The sequence below is a fragment of the Vicia villosa genome, unplaced genomic scaffold (genome assembly GCF_029867415.1).
Source record: "Vicia villosa cultivar HV-30 ecotype Madison, WI unplaced genomic scaffold, Vvil1.0 ctg.002453F_1_1, whole genome shotgun sequence".
In the NCBI taxonomy this organism is placed as follows: domain Eukaryota; kingdom Viridiplantae; phylum Streptophyta; class Magnoliopsida; order Fabales; family Fabaceae; genus Vicia; species Vicia villosa.
Genome location: NW_026705933.1, coordinates 13,962 through 26,275, shown reverse-complemented (window position 1 = coordinate 26,275; position 12,314 = coordinate 13,962). Strand labels below are relative to the sequence as shown.

Sequence of the window (12,314 nt, the reverse complement as noted above, 5' to 3'; positions counted from 1 at the left end):
GTTTAAAAGTTTATGAAGTTTTCGATATCTGATGATCAGGAAGCTTATTAACATCAACAACTCAACTTGAACATTTCCACTGATTTTTCGTGTCACATCATCAAATTAATACATACAACTTTATATTTACAAAAACTACAAGAAGCTGGTGATATGCAAGAAGACATTGAGGTTGTAACACCTCTAGAAATACTCGATTTACCTGCGAAATTTCCTGCGAAAAATTTTCCGCAAGTATTTCTCGAATTTTCCTGGGAATCACTACAACGCGCAAGGCTTTTAAAAGCGCTTTTTTTGGCCTTTAACGGCGCTTTAAAGCGCTGCCAAAGCCAGCGCTGGCATAGGCTACGAAAGCGCTTTTAAAAGCGCTCTGGTAGGCCCCCCCTATAAGAGCGCTTTTCTGGAAAAAGCGCTCTTGTAGGCCCCCCTTTAAGAGCGCTTTTCAGGAAAAAGCGCTCTAGTAGGCACCCCTATAAGAGCGCTTTTTTCAAAAGCGCTTTCGTATGTTGCGTTTTTTTTTTATGCTTTTTATTATTTCTAAACCTGCACTTTTGGCAGCAATATTTTAGAACCTGTAATTTACTATTTTTTGGCAGTATTTTTTCATGAACCTATAATTTATCATTTCAAATCGATATATACCATTATAATCGATATCGATTATATACAAAAAAGTATTATATTATATACCATTAATGTAAATCAAAATACATATATACATATTTCTAAACCAAAACAACTAAACCAATTCACATATTTCTAAACCAAAACAACTAAATGGGAAACAACTTCCGAGTTCTTATGCAACCAATGTACGCTTCCTGTATTATCTGGAGCTATGTTGTATTGATGCTTTAGTGGAGAACCAGTAGTCACCTGAGCTATGTTGTATTGTGTCATAGAATATGAATCAAATAACTGTACCCCGAACGATCCTGCCACAGAAGACTTCGGGGTACATTACTTGATTCTTATTCTGTGGAACATAATCGGCAGGGGCACATTGTGTTCTATCCTTTACCAGTCCATCCACTGTTTGAAGCTCAACCTACAATAGAAAAACGTGATTATTTACACAACATTCACATTCTCAATATTTTCTCTATCAACCAAAAATTTCCTCATCTCCGAACAAAAGACAAAATAGTTAATAAAAATAGTGCTATACCAGAACAAAAACCAATTTATAAGAAATCAATTAACACCACATGCACATAAAAATAGTTTTTGATAAAAGAACAAGTCAATTGAGCCAACAACCAAAAACCCTAAAAAAAATCAGCCGTAGAGCCGTAGAGCCAACAACCAAAAACCCTAAAAAAAATTATGTTCATCATCTTCGAAAAACCTCTCCAGAAACTGTAAATACATTGTTCATATTCATCCAACAACAATCACAATACACAGCCGCAAACACTAACCAAAACCCTAATTGTTCATCTTTCTCATACACGCAAACCATTCATCAGAAACAAAACCATTCACAAATCATCATCAAACATAACCAGATAAATATTCATCAAACCCAAACATTTGTTCATCACTTTCCTAATCAAACAAACCCTTCAGAAATTTGAGAGAGGAAGAGAGAATAAGAAATAAACTCAGAAAGGTCTCACCCAATTTTGGTTTGTAGATTCAGAATCGAAACCGAACTCAGCAACAACACGAACCTCAACTCACCATAAACTCGTGTGTTTTGGATCTGAAAGGAAGAAGAACGACGGAGGTTGCTAGGGTTTCGGAGAGAGGACGGCGGAGCAACGAAGGAAGAAGAAAGATCTGAAACAAAACGCGTGTGTTTGTAAAATATATAATTTTTTAAATGGGCTACCAGAGCGCTTTTCAAAAGCGCTTTAATAACACCCCCTACCAGAGCGCTTTTATCCCAAAAGCGCTTTCGTAGCACCCACCCTATAAGAGCGCTTTTAAAAGCGCTTTCATAACCCCCCTACCAGAGCGCTTTTTAAAAGCGCTCTCATACCCCCCCCCCCCCCTACCAGAGCGCTTTTTAAAAGCGCTCTCATAACTCCCCCTACCAGAGCGCTTTTTTTGCATCATTTTTCCTTGTTTATAAATTTTCCTGCAGATCAAGAATTGGCAGAAAAATCCGCGGAAATACCAGCGGATTTTGCTGCGGAATATAAATTTCAAACAAAAAACCAAACTATTATACAAAATCCGCAGGTAGTTTCGCAGGAAAGTTTCCTGTGGACTTTTCTGCAGATATCTATTATACTAAAACCAAACTATAATACAAACTCCGCAGGTAATTTCGCAGGTAATTCCGCAGGAAAGTTTTCTGTGGATTTTGCTACAGATTAAACATATTTAAATGTTTTCATTAAATAATAGTAATTTTTGTTTAAATTTTTTTAAAAAATTAATCATTATTTTTTCTATTTTATTAATTATTTTTATGGTGATTTTATTTAGTTTAATTATCAATGTGTATTTTAGTAGATTTTTAGTTTTAATTTCAATTTTAGTTTTTAATGAAACAAAAGGTATGAAAATTTGTATTTATATTTATGTAATTCTTCAATTTGTTGTAGTTTAAGGAAGTATAAATTATAGTTTAAAAAATATATGGTAAAAATTGAACTATAATAAGTATCATTTAAGTTTTGGAAGCAAAAATTGAACTCCCAACCTAACACATTTTAAACCCATGATTCTACCACTAAAACATTATCCTTAATTGTTATTTCTCTAAAACAAAATTTATATATACTCTTAGATTGTTTTACTTTATTGAATAATAAAACAAAATCAATTGAAATTAACTTGAACGTAAAACAAAAAGCGCGATTGTACAGAAAACCTAGAAACGCTCCACCGATTGAAAATTCACAACCACCGATTGAAGATTCACAACCACCGATAGAAGATTCACAGCCACAGAAAACCTAGATTCACAACCATGGATTGAAGATTCACAACCACCAATTGAAGATTCACATCCACAGAAGTTATTCTCGTCGTTCTTCTGAGTACGTAGACGACGGTGATTCTCGCCGTTCTTCTCGCACGCTCTATTAATTGAACTTTTGTTGTTTCGACATGACTGTTGTAAAAATATCTTGCACACATAGTGTTTTATAAAAGCTCTCAACCAAGTCCTTTCTTTTTCTTTTGATACCTGGATTTTTTTGTTGTTGTTATTATTTGTTGAAGGTGATGGTTGTTAATTAACAGTAGTTTGTTTTGTTTGAAAAAAGAGAAAACTCATGTGAGGAAGATGATGGTATGAGATATGGTTTATGTGAGTATTGGTGTGGGGGCTGTGTTCAAAGTAGAGGAGAAGTGATTTGTGTTGAACAACAACTGCAAGTTGTTTTTCACAGTTTCAATTGCCTTCACCGAGTTTTTTTTGGTTAGTTTTTGTGTGTGGGTTTTGGTTAGTCTTAAATATCCTAAGAAACATGAAGGATATTTATCTGCCGGTGCCAGAATGTTTTTGTTTCTAACAAATGATTCACCTCAATGCTTATTATTTTGTCATGTCTTCTGACAGGGATATATTCGAGACTCCGCATTTGAACCGCGTCGTTGGATTGCTCCTGGACAAGACTCTATACATACTGCTGCTTGTTAATTTAGAGGTATCTCATGATCTTTCATATTGTTATATAATATTTTGTATCATCATAATATTTTGACATTTGTTGCTCCATGTATATTTCTAGTCCAAATAAGAAAATATTGGTTCCTATATATTACAGTGACCAATAATATGACTGTCTTTCTAGAGTAATTGTAAACAAGGGGTGGTCACTGTGCTTTGGCATTATGTACCAAAAATGATTCATGACAAGTCTTCTATGTTTTGTGCTTTTGTCTTCATATTAGAAGCCATTTTTTCTTGTTCATTGGTGGACTTGGTTTTAAATGGATTGACTTTTAGGGGAGTTTGTTTTGTTAAATTGATTACTTGCTACTTCATTTAGAAAAAAAAAAACAAGGCTTTTTCATTTTCTATAGGTGTTTTTGAAGCTAGAAAAAACATAAACTAATTTCAACTTATGTTAAGAATGGTGAATTGAAGTAGAAACAAATGGCTGCAGATTTAATAATTGTTAGTGCTTGTTAGCATCTCAAAACGTTGCTAGCATTCTCAGCAAATAATTTTGTGAGCTTTAATAGAGCGTTTAAACAATAGTGTTTCGATATAAAGCTAGAAGTAAAAACGTTACTAGCATACGCTTATGGTAGTTTTTGTCGGGTCATATTAGTTGCAAACTCAAAAAAGGAATATTGATCATCTATTATGAGTGGTAATATTGATTTTCTATGTTATGGTTTTATTCATATAGTTGTGTTCTTTGCTGTCTTTAAATCTTCAATGATTTTCTTGTTGGCTGGAAACTAACAAGATATATTTTAGGCCAGTATTTTCTTTTTACTTTAACTAGTGGTTCCACTTTGTAACTATCTTTTATTTTTGTGTTATTCTTATCTTACACTCTTATGAGCAGTGTTTTAAAAACCGGACCGGACCGGCCGGTCGGACCGGTCGAACCGGGAACCGGCCAGATAACCGGTCTGGTTCAATAGTCGGATCGGATATGCCATCAAACCGGTGGAAACCGGTGAAAACCGAAAACCGGTGGTTTAATTTCTTTTTTTTTGTTTTTTTTTTTAAACTTTTTTTTAAACTTTTTTTTAAAACTTTTTTTTAACATTTTTTTTAAACTTTTTTTTATTTTTTTTTTAATATATTTAGTAGTGTATTCCTTAAATAGCATTCTCACATAGTTTTTTTCGTTAGTGACAAATTAAAAACTTTATTGTCTATTTGTTATCTTTGCTAATAAATTTTCTTAAATAGCATAAACATATTGAATTTTATTTGATTTTCTTTTAAGGAGGATCCTATTTTGAATTAAATTTGGTACATATTGGAGTTATTTTGTTATAAACTATTCAATTAGATTATGTTGTAATTAGACTTTGTTTAGATTATGTTGTAATTAGACTTTGTTTGCAATTAGACTTTGTAATTTTTTACTATTTTGTTATGTGTGATACCTTTATTTAAAATTTGAATTTAAGTTATGAAATTGTGAATTTATGATATGATATTTTTAAAAAATTTAAAAGCTAGTTATATTTTTTTAGAGATTGAATCATCGGGTTCGACCGGTTTTATACCTATATAATGACAGGTCTATTCAACCGAGTTATCCGGTTTAATCCGGTTTGGTCGTGCGGTTCGACCAGTGACCCAGTGGTTCGACCGATAAATCAGTGACCCAGTATCCTCACCGGTTCAATGACCGGTCCGGTTTTTAAAACACTGCTTATGAGTTATCATTTAAGTGGGGGCTCCAAGTGATTAACAAAAGATGCTTCTATTGACTTTATATACATGTAGTGTTTTTCATATGTCCATTCCTCAGTTTCTCTAATTCCCTGTGATTTTATCAAACCATAATATATAAAGTTAATTGTTAATGAATATTAGAAAATAAATTGTTATGGGTTTTGATTTGATTTTGCAGTTGGTTGATCTCATCTCAAGTCATCTGAGTTGTTTTCTGCAAAGCATAATTCATCTCTGGTTGGACCTAATTTTGTTGTTCAAAGGCTCACTTCACCACTTCGTACAAAAAATCGGTATTCCATTTGTGCCTTATATTTACAACTAGTGAATCAGCAGTTAAAATAAAACCAAATTGTTGGAAATATATAGCCAGATTGTTGATAAATTGTTGGAAATATATAAGCCAAATTGTTGATAAATTGTTGGAACTGAAATTCTTACAGTTACAGTAGCACGTAGTTAAACAATTTCAGCTTCACGAAATCTGTATTGAAATGTATAAAAAATATTTGTCTTGGATAATTTTTGTTTAGTATTATAAAAGATAAATAGATAGAATTGGTAGCATCTCTATTTTTTAGGCTTTCAGTTGCAAAGTGAAATTTGAACAAATTGTTGTTCAAAGTGATTTGAACAAGAAGTTATATTCTCGACCCATCCCTTCTCAAATTATGGGAGGGTATGAGTTTGAGAAGATGAAAAATGAAGAATGAGGGAGGGGAAGGGTCTGGCGCCAATTTAACGTCAAATGCTTATGTAGATACATCTACGAAACAAAATAACATTAAACAACAAAAAAAGGTGTTTTAGAAGATGCATCTAGAGAAGCAAATGGACAATTTTGTCAAACCAGTGGTGGGTGAGAAATCCATGGGATGTAGTTAGAAATTTTCAAAAACAAATAAGATATTTAAATTTACAATTAGTCTGACATGATCAAAGAGATGAGTCAGTAAGAGTGTGGCTCTTTTGAATTTACTCCAGCATCATCCTATACCTAAGTCATTTTTAACTATATTTCGGTAATATCATGTTCTTCGATCTTTTGTGTTACATTTGCAATAACATACACAAAAATAAGTATGGCCTAATATTCAATTTCAGAAAAAAGATAAAAACTCAAACAAAATCTAAACCACTAATTAAAATAATATTATTTTCCATGTTAATATGAATTATGATTTCTCAAAATGGAAATTGTTTTTTCTTTTTATCCTCAAAATGGAAATTGGCATTCTTTCATAATTCAATAAGGAAACTGTTAGCAAGATACCTGAATTAGATTTCCCAAAAAAGGAAACGGTTTTTTCTTCTTTATACTCACAAAAAGTAAACGATTATGCTTTGAATAGTGGTTGTCAAACCCAATTATATACATTTCACCCTACTTGTTAATCCATAAACCTCTTATAACCATTATAAATTTCCACCCTAGTCCTTAAACTTAAAACCTATTGTTGTAATAGTTCACAGTCTCTTTCAATTTTTCTCTCGATTAATTTGCAATGGGCGCTTTGCTTCTACCTGGTCTTGTATTCATCCCCTCTGATCTGGCTCTTGTTGGCTATTACCTTGCCAACAAAAACAATGAAGAGCTACATGATTTCAATGGCTCATACATCATCAAAGAAATGAACTTGTATGAGTTTGACCCCTTTGAATCACCTCATGCATCATCCTTTCAATTCAACAATCGAAGGCACTGGTACTATTTTATTTCAAAAATTGACGAAGAGAGGAGGCATTGTAAGACTGGTTTCTGGAAGAAGAAGGGAAATGTTTGTGAAATTACTAATGGTGGTAACACACTTTTGGGAATGAAAGCTCTTTTTGTTTTTTATCTCGGAAAATCTCCAAACGATGCTGAAAGAACTAACTGGACTATGTATGAGTATACCTTGGCGGATAAACCTCATGTAAGGAGTTTATGAAAACAAGTTATTCATTTTGTTGTTTATCGTGTTTTTAAAAACTTGATTTATATGCGGATAATTCCTAACTGATTTTTTTTCAATGATTATACAGGCTCCTTTTGTTGTTTGTCGTATTTTTGAATGCCCTCCAGAGATTGATGTGGATTATGAGTTCGGGCCTATATCTGATGTTGATGAAACTGATATTGATGAGGCTGATATCGATGAAAGTGATGTTTAGAATGATGATTTTTTATTATGAATGTGTTAAGAAAGAGTCTTATTGTAGTTTAATAAAATGATTGTTTTAGTAGAACTTTACGGAAAAGTTTAGTCTATGTAGACGAACCAAATTAATAAGAAAACATTTTCTAGTTTTTGTTTTATTATAATTTATTCGATTGAGTATGTGTATCCTTATACATATCAATTATTGTTTGATATTTAGTATCAAGTAAATTAACAGTTAATTACGTTATATTGAAATCCTAGTTTTTTTTTTCTTTCTATCTACACATTCATATCTTTATATGATACATCTAGAGGTTATTTCGATTTTATGTAAAGTCCCTAGTTACTTTAACCTTGTCGAGTCCCCAATGTATAAAAAATTGTAATTTTTTAAAAAAATTTAATGTGGTTCTTATTAAGTTTTTTAATTTAGAGTAATGATTAATTTCTGCATTTTGGTAAAGTTTAGCTTTTGGATCTTGGATCTTATTTGACTTTTGGGTCTTAGAATTTTTAAGTTGAAATTTATGTTGATCGATTCATGGGACTCTTTATTAGAATTTATGTTTTTACTTTCCCATCTCATTACCTACTTCTATGTTATTATTTTCTCCTCTTTGTTTGTATCTTTGAAAAACACCTACTCAATGTAGTATAAATTGAACTAAAAAAACAATATCTTCACTACTATCAAAATAAGACTTTAGACAACACTTTTAATCTTAGACAACTCTTTAAAGTGTTGTTTATTCTGGCGTTGTACATCATTTATTTTTAATATAAAAGTATTGACTTAAAGTTCTCTTCAGACAGCATTTCTTGTTAAAAATATTGGCGTAAATCTTCTTAAGACATCGCTTTATGATAAAAGCGTTGGCGTAAGGCATCATTAAACAGCGTTTTTTTAATAAAAGCATTGACTTAAATAATTTTTAGACAAAAGATGAAAAACACATGTGCATAGTAATACATAGAGTTGAAGTTTAAACATGTTACATATCAATACAGATATCACTTCTTTTGACGTAAAGGTAATATTTTGTAATATTAACTTTATATTAGTTCTCCTATATCTCTAGCATACTGTAAGTTGAATGTTGTGATACATAAGAAATGACTTTAGTGAATCTAAAATTTAACGTTGGTTATATTTGAAGAAAAAAATCTGAATGTGATGGCAATCTATCATTATATTTTTAGTAATTAAATTTGTTGTCTTAAATAGTTTTTAACTTAATGCATTTCCATTTAGAAGGTTGTAGTAAAGATTCAGAATACTTGAGGAAAATATCAAATAATATTAAAGCCATCAAAACCTGACAAATTTCATAGAAACAGAATGAAAAATGCATATTTTTGTTCAAATAATTTTAGGGTTTCAAAATACCATTTTGTCACGATTTTATAGTTTTCAACAATCATGTCTGTCAAGTTTTGGTGAATTAGATGTCATAGATGAGAAAGAGATGTTCTCATTTATTTTTTCAAAAAATATTATTATTAATTAAATTCAAAGGTTTTTATTTAATGTTCCATTGATGAGAAATGTTAATTCGACCATCTGTCTAGAAGCCTCATAAGTTTAATGATACTTTTGTTTTTAAATAGGAAACTGTTTAAAAACTCTGAAGGGAATTCAATTAATTTAATTTAATAAAATGCATATTTCTTAGAAGTTTCTATAAGACATTTTAACTAATAGTCATGGTACAGCAATCATAATTCAGATTCAAGTTACCAAGAAAGAATATTAGTTGAGGCTAGTTTCATCGGTGAATACTAAATATAGTAGCTTCGTATAGTTCGTGATGAAATATATAAATTCTATGCTTTACTCGAATTTCATTATTCTAATAAACTTTCTTTTGAAGTTTTATGTTGAGTTATGTATTCAAATAATTATTAAGAGTGGTTTTGGAAAAATGTTCAAACACATGAGTTTAAAAGTTTATGAAGTTTTCGATATCTGATGATCAGGAAGCTTATTAACATCAACAACTCAACTTGAACATTTCCATTGATTTTTCGTGTCACATCATCAAATTAATACATACAACTTTATATTTACATAAACTACAAGAAGCTGGTGATATGCAAGAAGACATTGAGGTTGCAACAACTCTAGAAATACTCGATTTACCTGCGAAATTTCCTGCGGAAAATTTTCCGCAAGTATTTCTCGAATTTTCCTGGGAATTTACTAAATAAAATAAATTTTCCTGCAGATCAAGAATTGGCAGAAAAATCCGCAGAAATACCAGCGGATTTTGCTGCGGAATATAAATTTCAAACAAAAAACCAAACTATTATACAAAATCCGCAGATAGTTTCGCAGGAAAGTTTCCTGTGGACTTTTCTGCAGATATCTATTTTATTAAAACCAAACTATAATACAAACTCCGCAGGTAATTTCGCAGGTAATTCCGCAGGAAAGTTTTCTGTGGATTTTGCTACAGATTAAACATATTTAAATGTTTTCATTAAATAATAGTAATTTTTGTTTAAATTTTTTAAAAAAATTAATCATTATTTTTTCTATTTTATTAATTATTTTTATGGTGATTTTATTTAGTTTAATTATCAATGTGTATTTTAGTAGATTTTTAGTTTTAATTTCAATTTTAGTTTTTAATGAAACAAAAGGTATGAAAATTTGTATTTATATTTATGTAATTCTTCAATTTGTTGTAGTTTAAGGAAGTATAAATTATAGTTTAAAAAATATATGGTAAAAATTGAACTGTAATAAGTATCATTTAAGTTTTGGAAGCAAAAATCGAACTCCCAACCTAACACATTTTAAACCCATGATTCTACCACTAAAACATTATCCTTAATTGTTATTTCTCTAAAACAAGATTTATATATACTCTTAGATTGTTTTACTTTATTGAATAATAAAACAAAATCAATTGAAATTAACTTGAACGTAAAACAAAAAGTGCGATTGTACAGAAAACCTAGAAACGCTCCACCGATTGAAAATTCACAACCACCGATTGAAGATTCACAACCACCGATAGAAGATTCACAACCACAGAAAACCTAGATTCACAACCATGGATTGAAGATTCACAACCACCAATTGAAGATTCACATCCACAGAAGTTATTCTCGTCGTTCTTCTGAGTACGTAGACGACGGTGGTTCTCGCCGTTCTTCTCGCACGCTCTATTAATTGAACTTTTGTTGTTTCGACATGACTGTTGTAAAAATATCTTGCACACATAGTGTTTTATAAAAGCTCTCAACCAAGTCCTTTCTTTTTCTTTTGACACTGGATTTTTGTGTTGTTGTTATTATTTGTTGAAGGTGATGGTTGTTAGTTAACAGTAGTTTGTTTTGTTTGAAAAAAGAGAAAACTCGTGTGAGGAAGATGATGGTATGAGATATGGTTTATGTGAGTATTGATGTGGGGGATGTGTTCAAAGTAGAGGAGAAGTGATTTGTGTTGAACAACAACTGCAGGTTGTTTTTCCCGGTTTCAATTGCCTTCACTGAGTTTTTTTTTTGGTTAGATTTTGTGTGTGAAAATAGGTGTCAGAAGGGTTTTGGTTAGTCTTAAATATCCTAAGAAACATGAAGGATATATATCTGCCGGTGCCAAAATGTTTTTATTTCTAACAAATAATTCACCTCAATGCTTATTATTTTGTCATGTCTTCTGACAGGGATATATTCGAGACTCCGCATTTGAACCGCATCGCTGGATTGCTCCTGGACAAGACTCTATACATACTGCTGCTTGTTAATTTAGAGGTATCTCATGATCTTTCATATTGTTATATAATATTTTGTATCATCATAATATTTTGACATTTGTTGCTCCATGTATATTTCTAGTCCAAATAAGAAAATATTGGTTCCTATATATTACAGTGACCAATAATATGACTGTCTTTCTAGAGTAATTGTGCTTTGGCATTATGTACCAAAAATAATTCATGACAAGTCTTCTATGTTTTGTGCTTTTGTCTTCATATTAGAAGCCATTTTTTTCTTGTTCATTGGTGGACTTGGTTTTAAATGGATTGACTTTTAGGGGAGTTTGTTTTGTTAAATTGATTACTTGCTACTTCATTTAGAAAAAAAAACAAGGCTTTTTCATTTTCTATAGGTGTTTTTGAAGCTAGAAAAAACATAAACTAATTTCAACTTATGTTAAGAATGGTGAATTGAAGTAGAAACAAATGGCTACAAATTTAATAATTGTTAGTGCTTGTTAGCATCTCAAAACGTTGCTAGCATTCTCAGCAAATAATTTTGTGAGCTTTAATAGAGCGTTTAAACAATAGTGTTTCGATATAAAGCTAGAAGTAAAAATGTTACTAGCATACGCTTATGGTAGTTTTTGTCGGGTCATATTAGTTGCAAACTCAAAAAAAGGAATATTGATCATCTAGTATGAGTGGTAATATTGATTTTCTATGTTATGATTTTATTCATCTAGTTGTGTTCTTTACTGTCTTTAAATCTTCAATGATTTTCTTGTTGCCTGGCAACTAACAAGATATATTATGGGCCAGTATTTTCTTTTTACTTTAACTAGTGGTTCCACTTTGTAACTATCTTTTATTTTTGTGTTATTCTTATCTTACACTCTTATGAGTTATCATTTAAGTGCGGGCTCCAAGTGATTCACAAAAGATGCTTCTATTGACTTTATATACATGCAGTGTTTTTCATATGTCCATTCACCACTTTAAGTCAATATTTGTGCTTAAAATGTCTCTTTTTCATGTTTTACCATCACAAATTGGTAGTCGCAGAAATTGCCCACATCATACGCACACATTTGAATGAGGGAAAACCATCATGGAAGAAATTATCAATTGATCAAAGAG

The 12,314-nt window shown here is 31.1% G+C and overlaps 1 protein-coding gene and 1 long non-coding RNA gene across 2 annotated transcripts; both read left to right on the top strand.

Moving 5' to 3' along the window:
- The first annotated feature begins 2,783 nt into the window (after window positions 1–2,783).
- LOC131638871 (uncharacterized) lies at window positions 2,784–5,972 on the top strand. The gene is made up of 3 exons (XR_009294788.1): window positions 2,784–3,007; window positions 3,518–3,605; window positions 5,505–5,972. It is a non-coding gene; the product is annotated as an uncharacterized LOC131638871 (long non-coding RNA).
- An 859-nt stretch (window positions 5,973–6,831) lies between these two features.
- Window positions 6,832–7,480, top strand: LOC131638858 (NAC domain-containing protein 40-like). The gene is made up of 2 exons (XM_058909402.1): window positions 6,832–7,242; window positions 7,352–7,480. The coding sequence occupies exons 1-2, from the start codon at window positions 6,832–6,834 to the stop codon at window positions 7,478–7,480; spliced, it is 540 nt and encodes a 179-aa protein (XP_058765385.1).
- The last annotated feature ends 4,834 nt before the right edge of the window (window positions 7,481–12,314 follow it).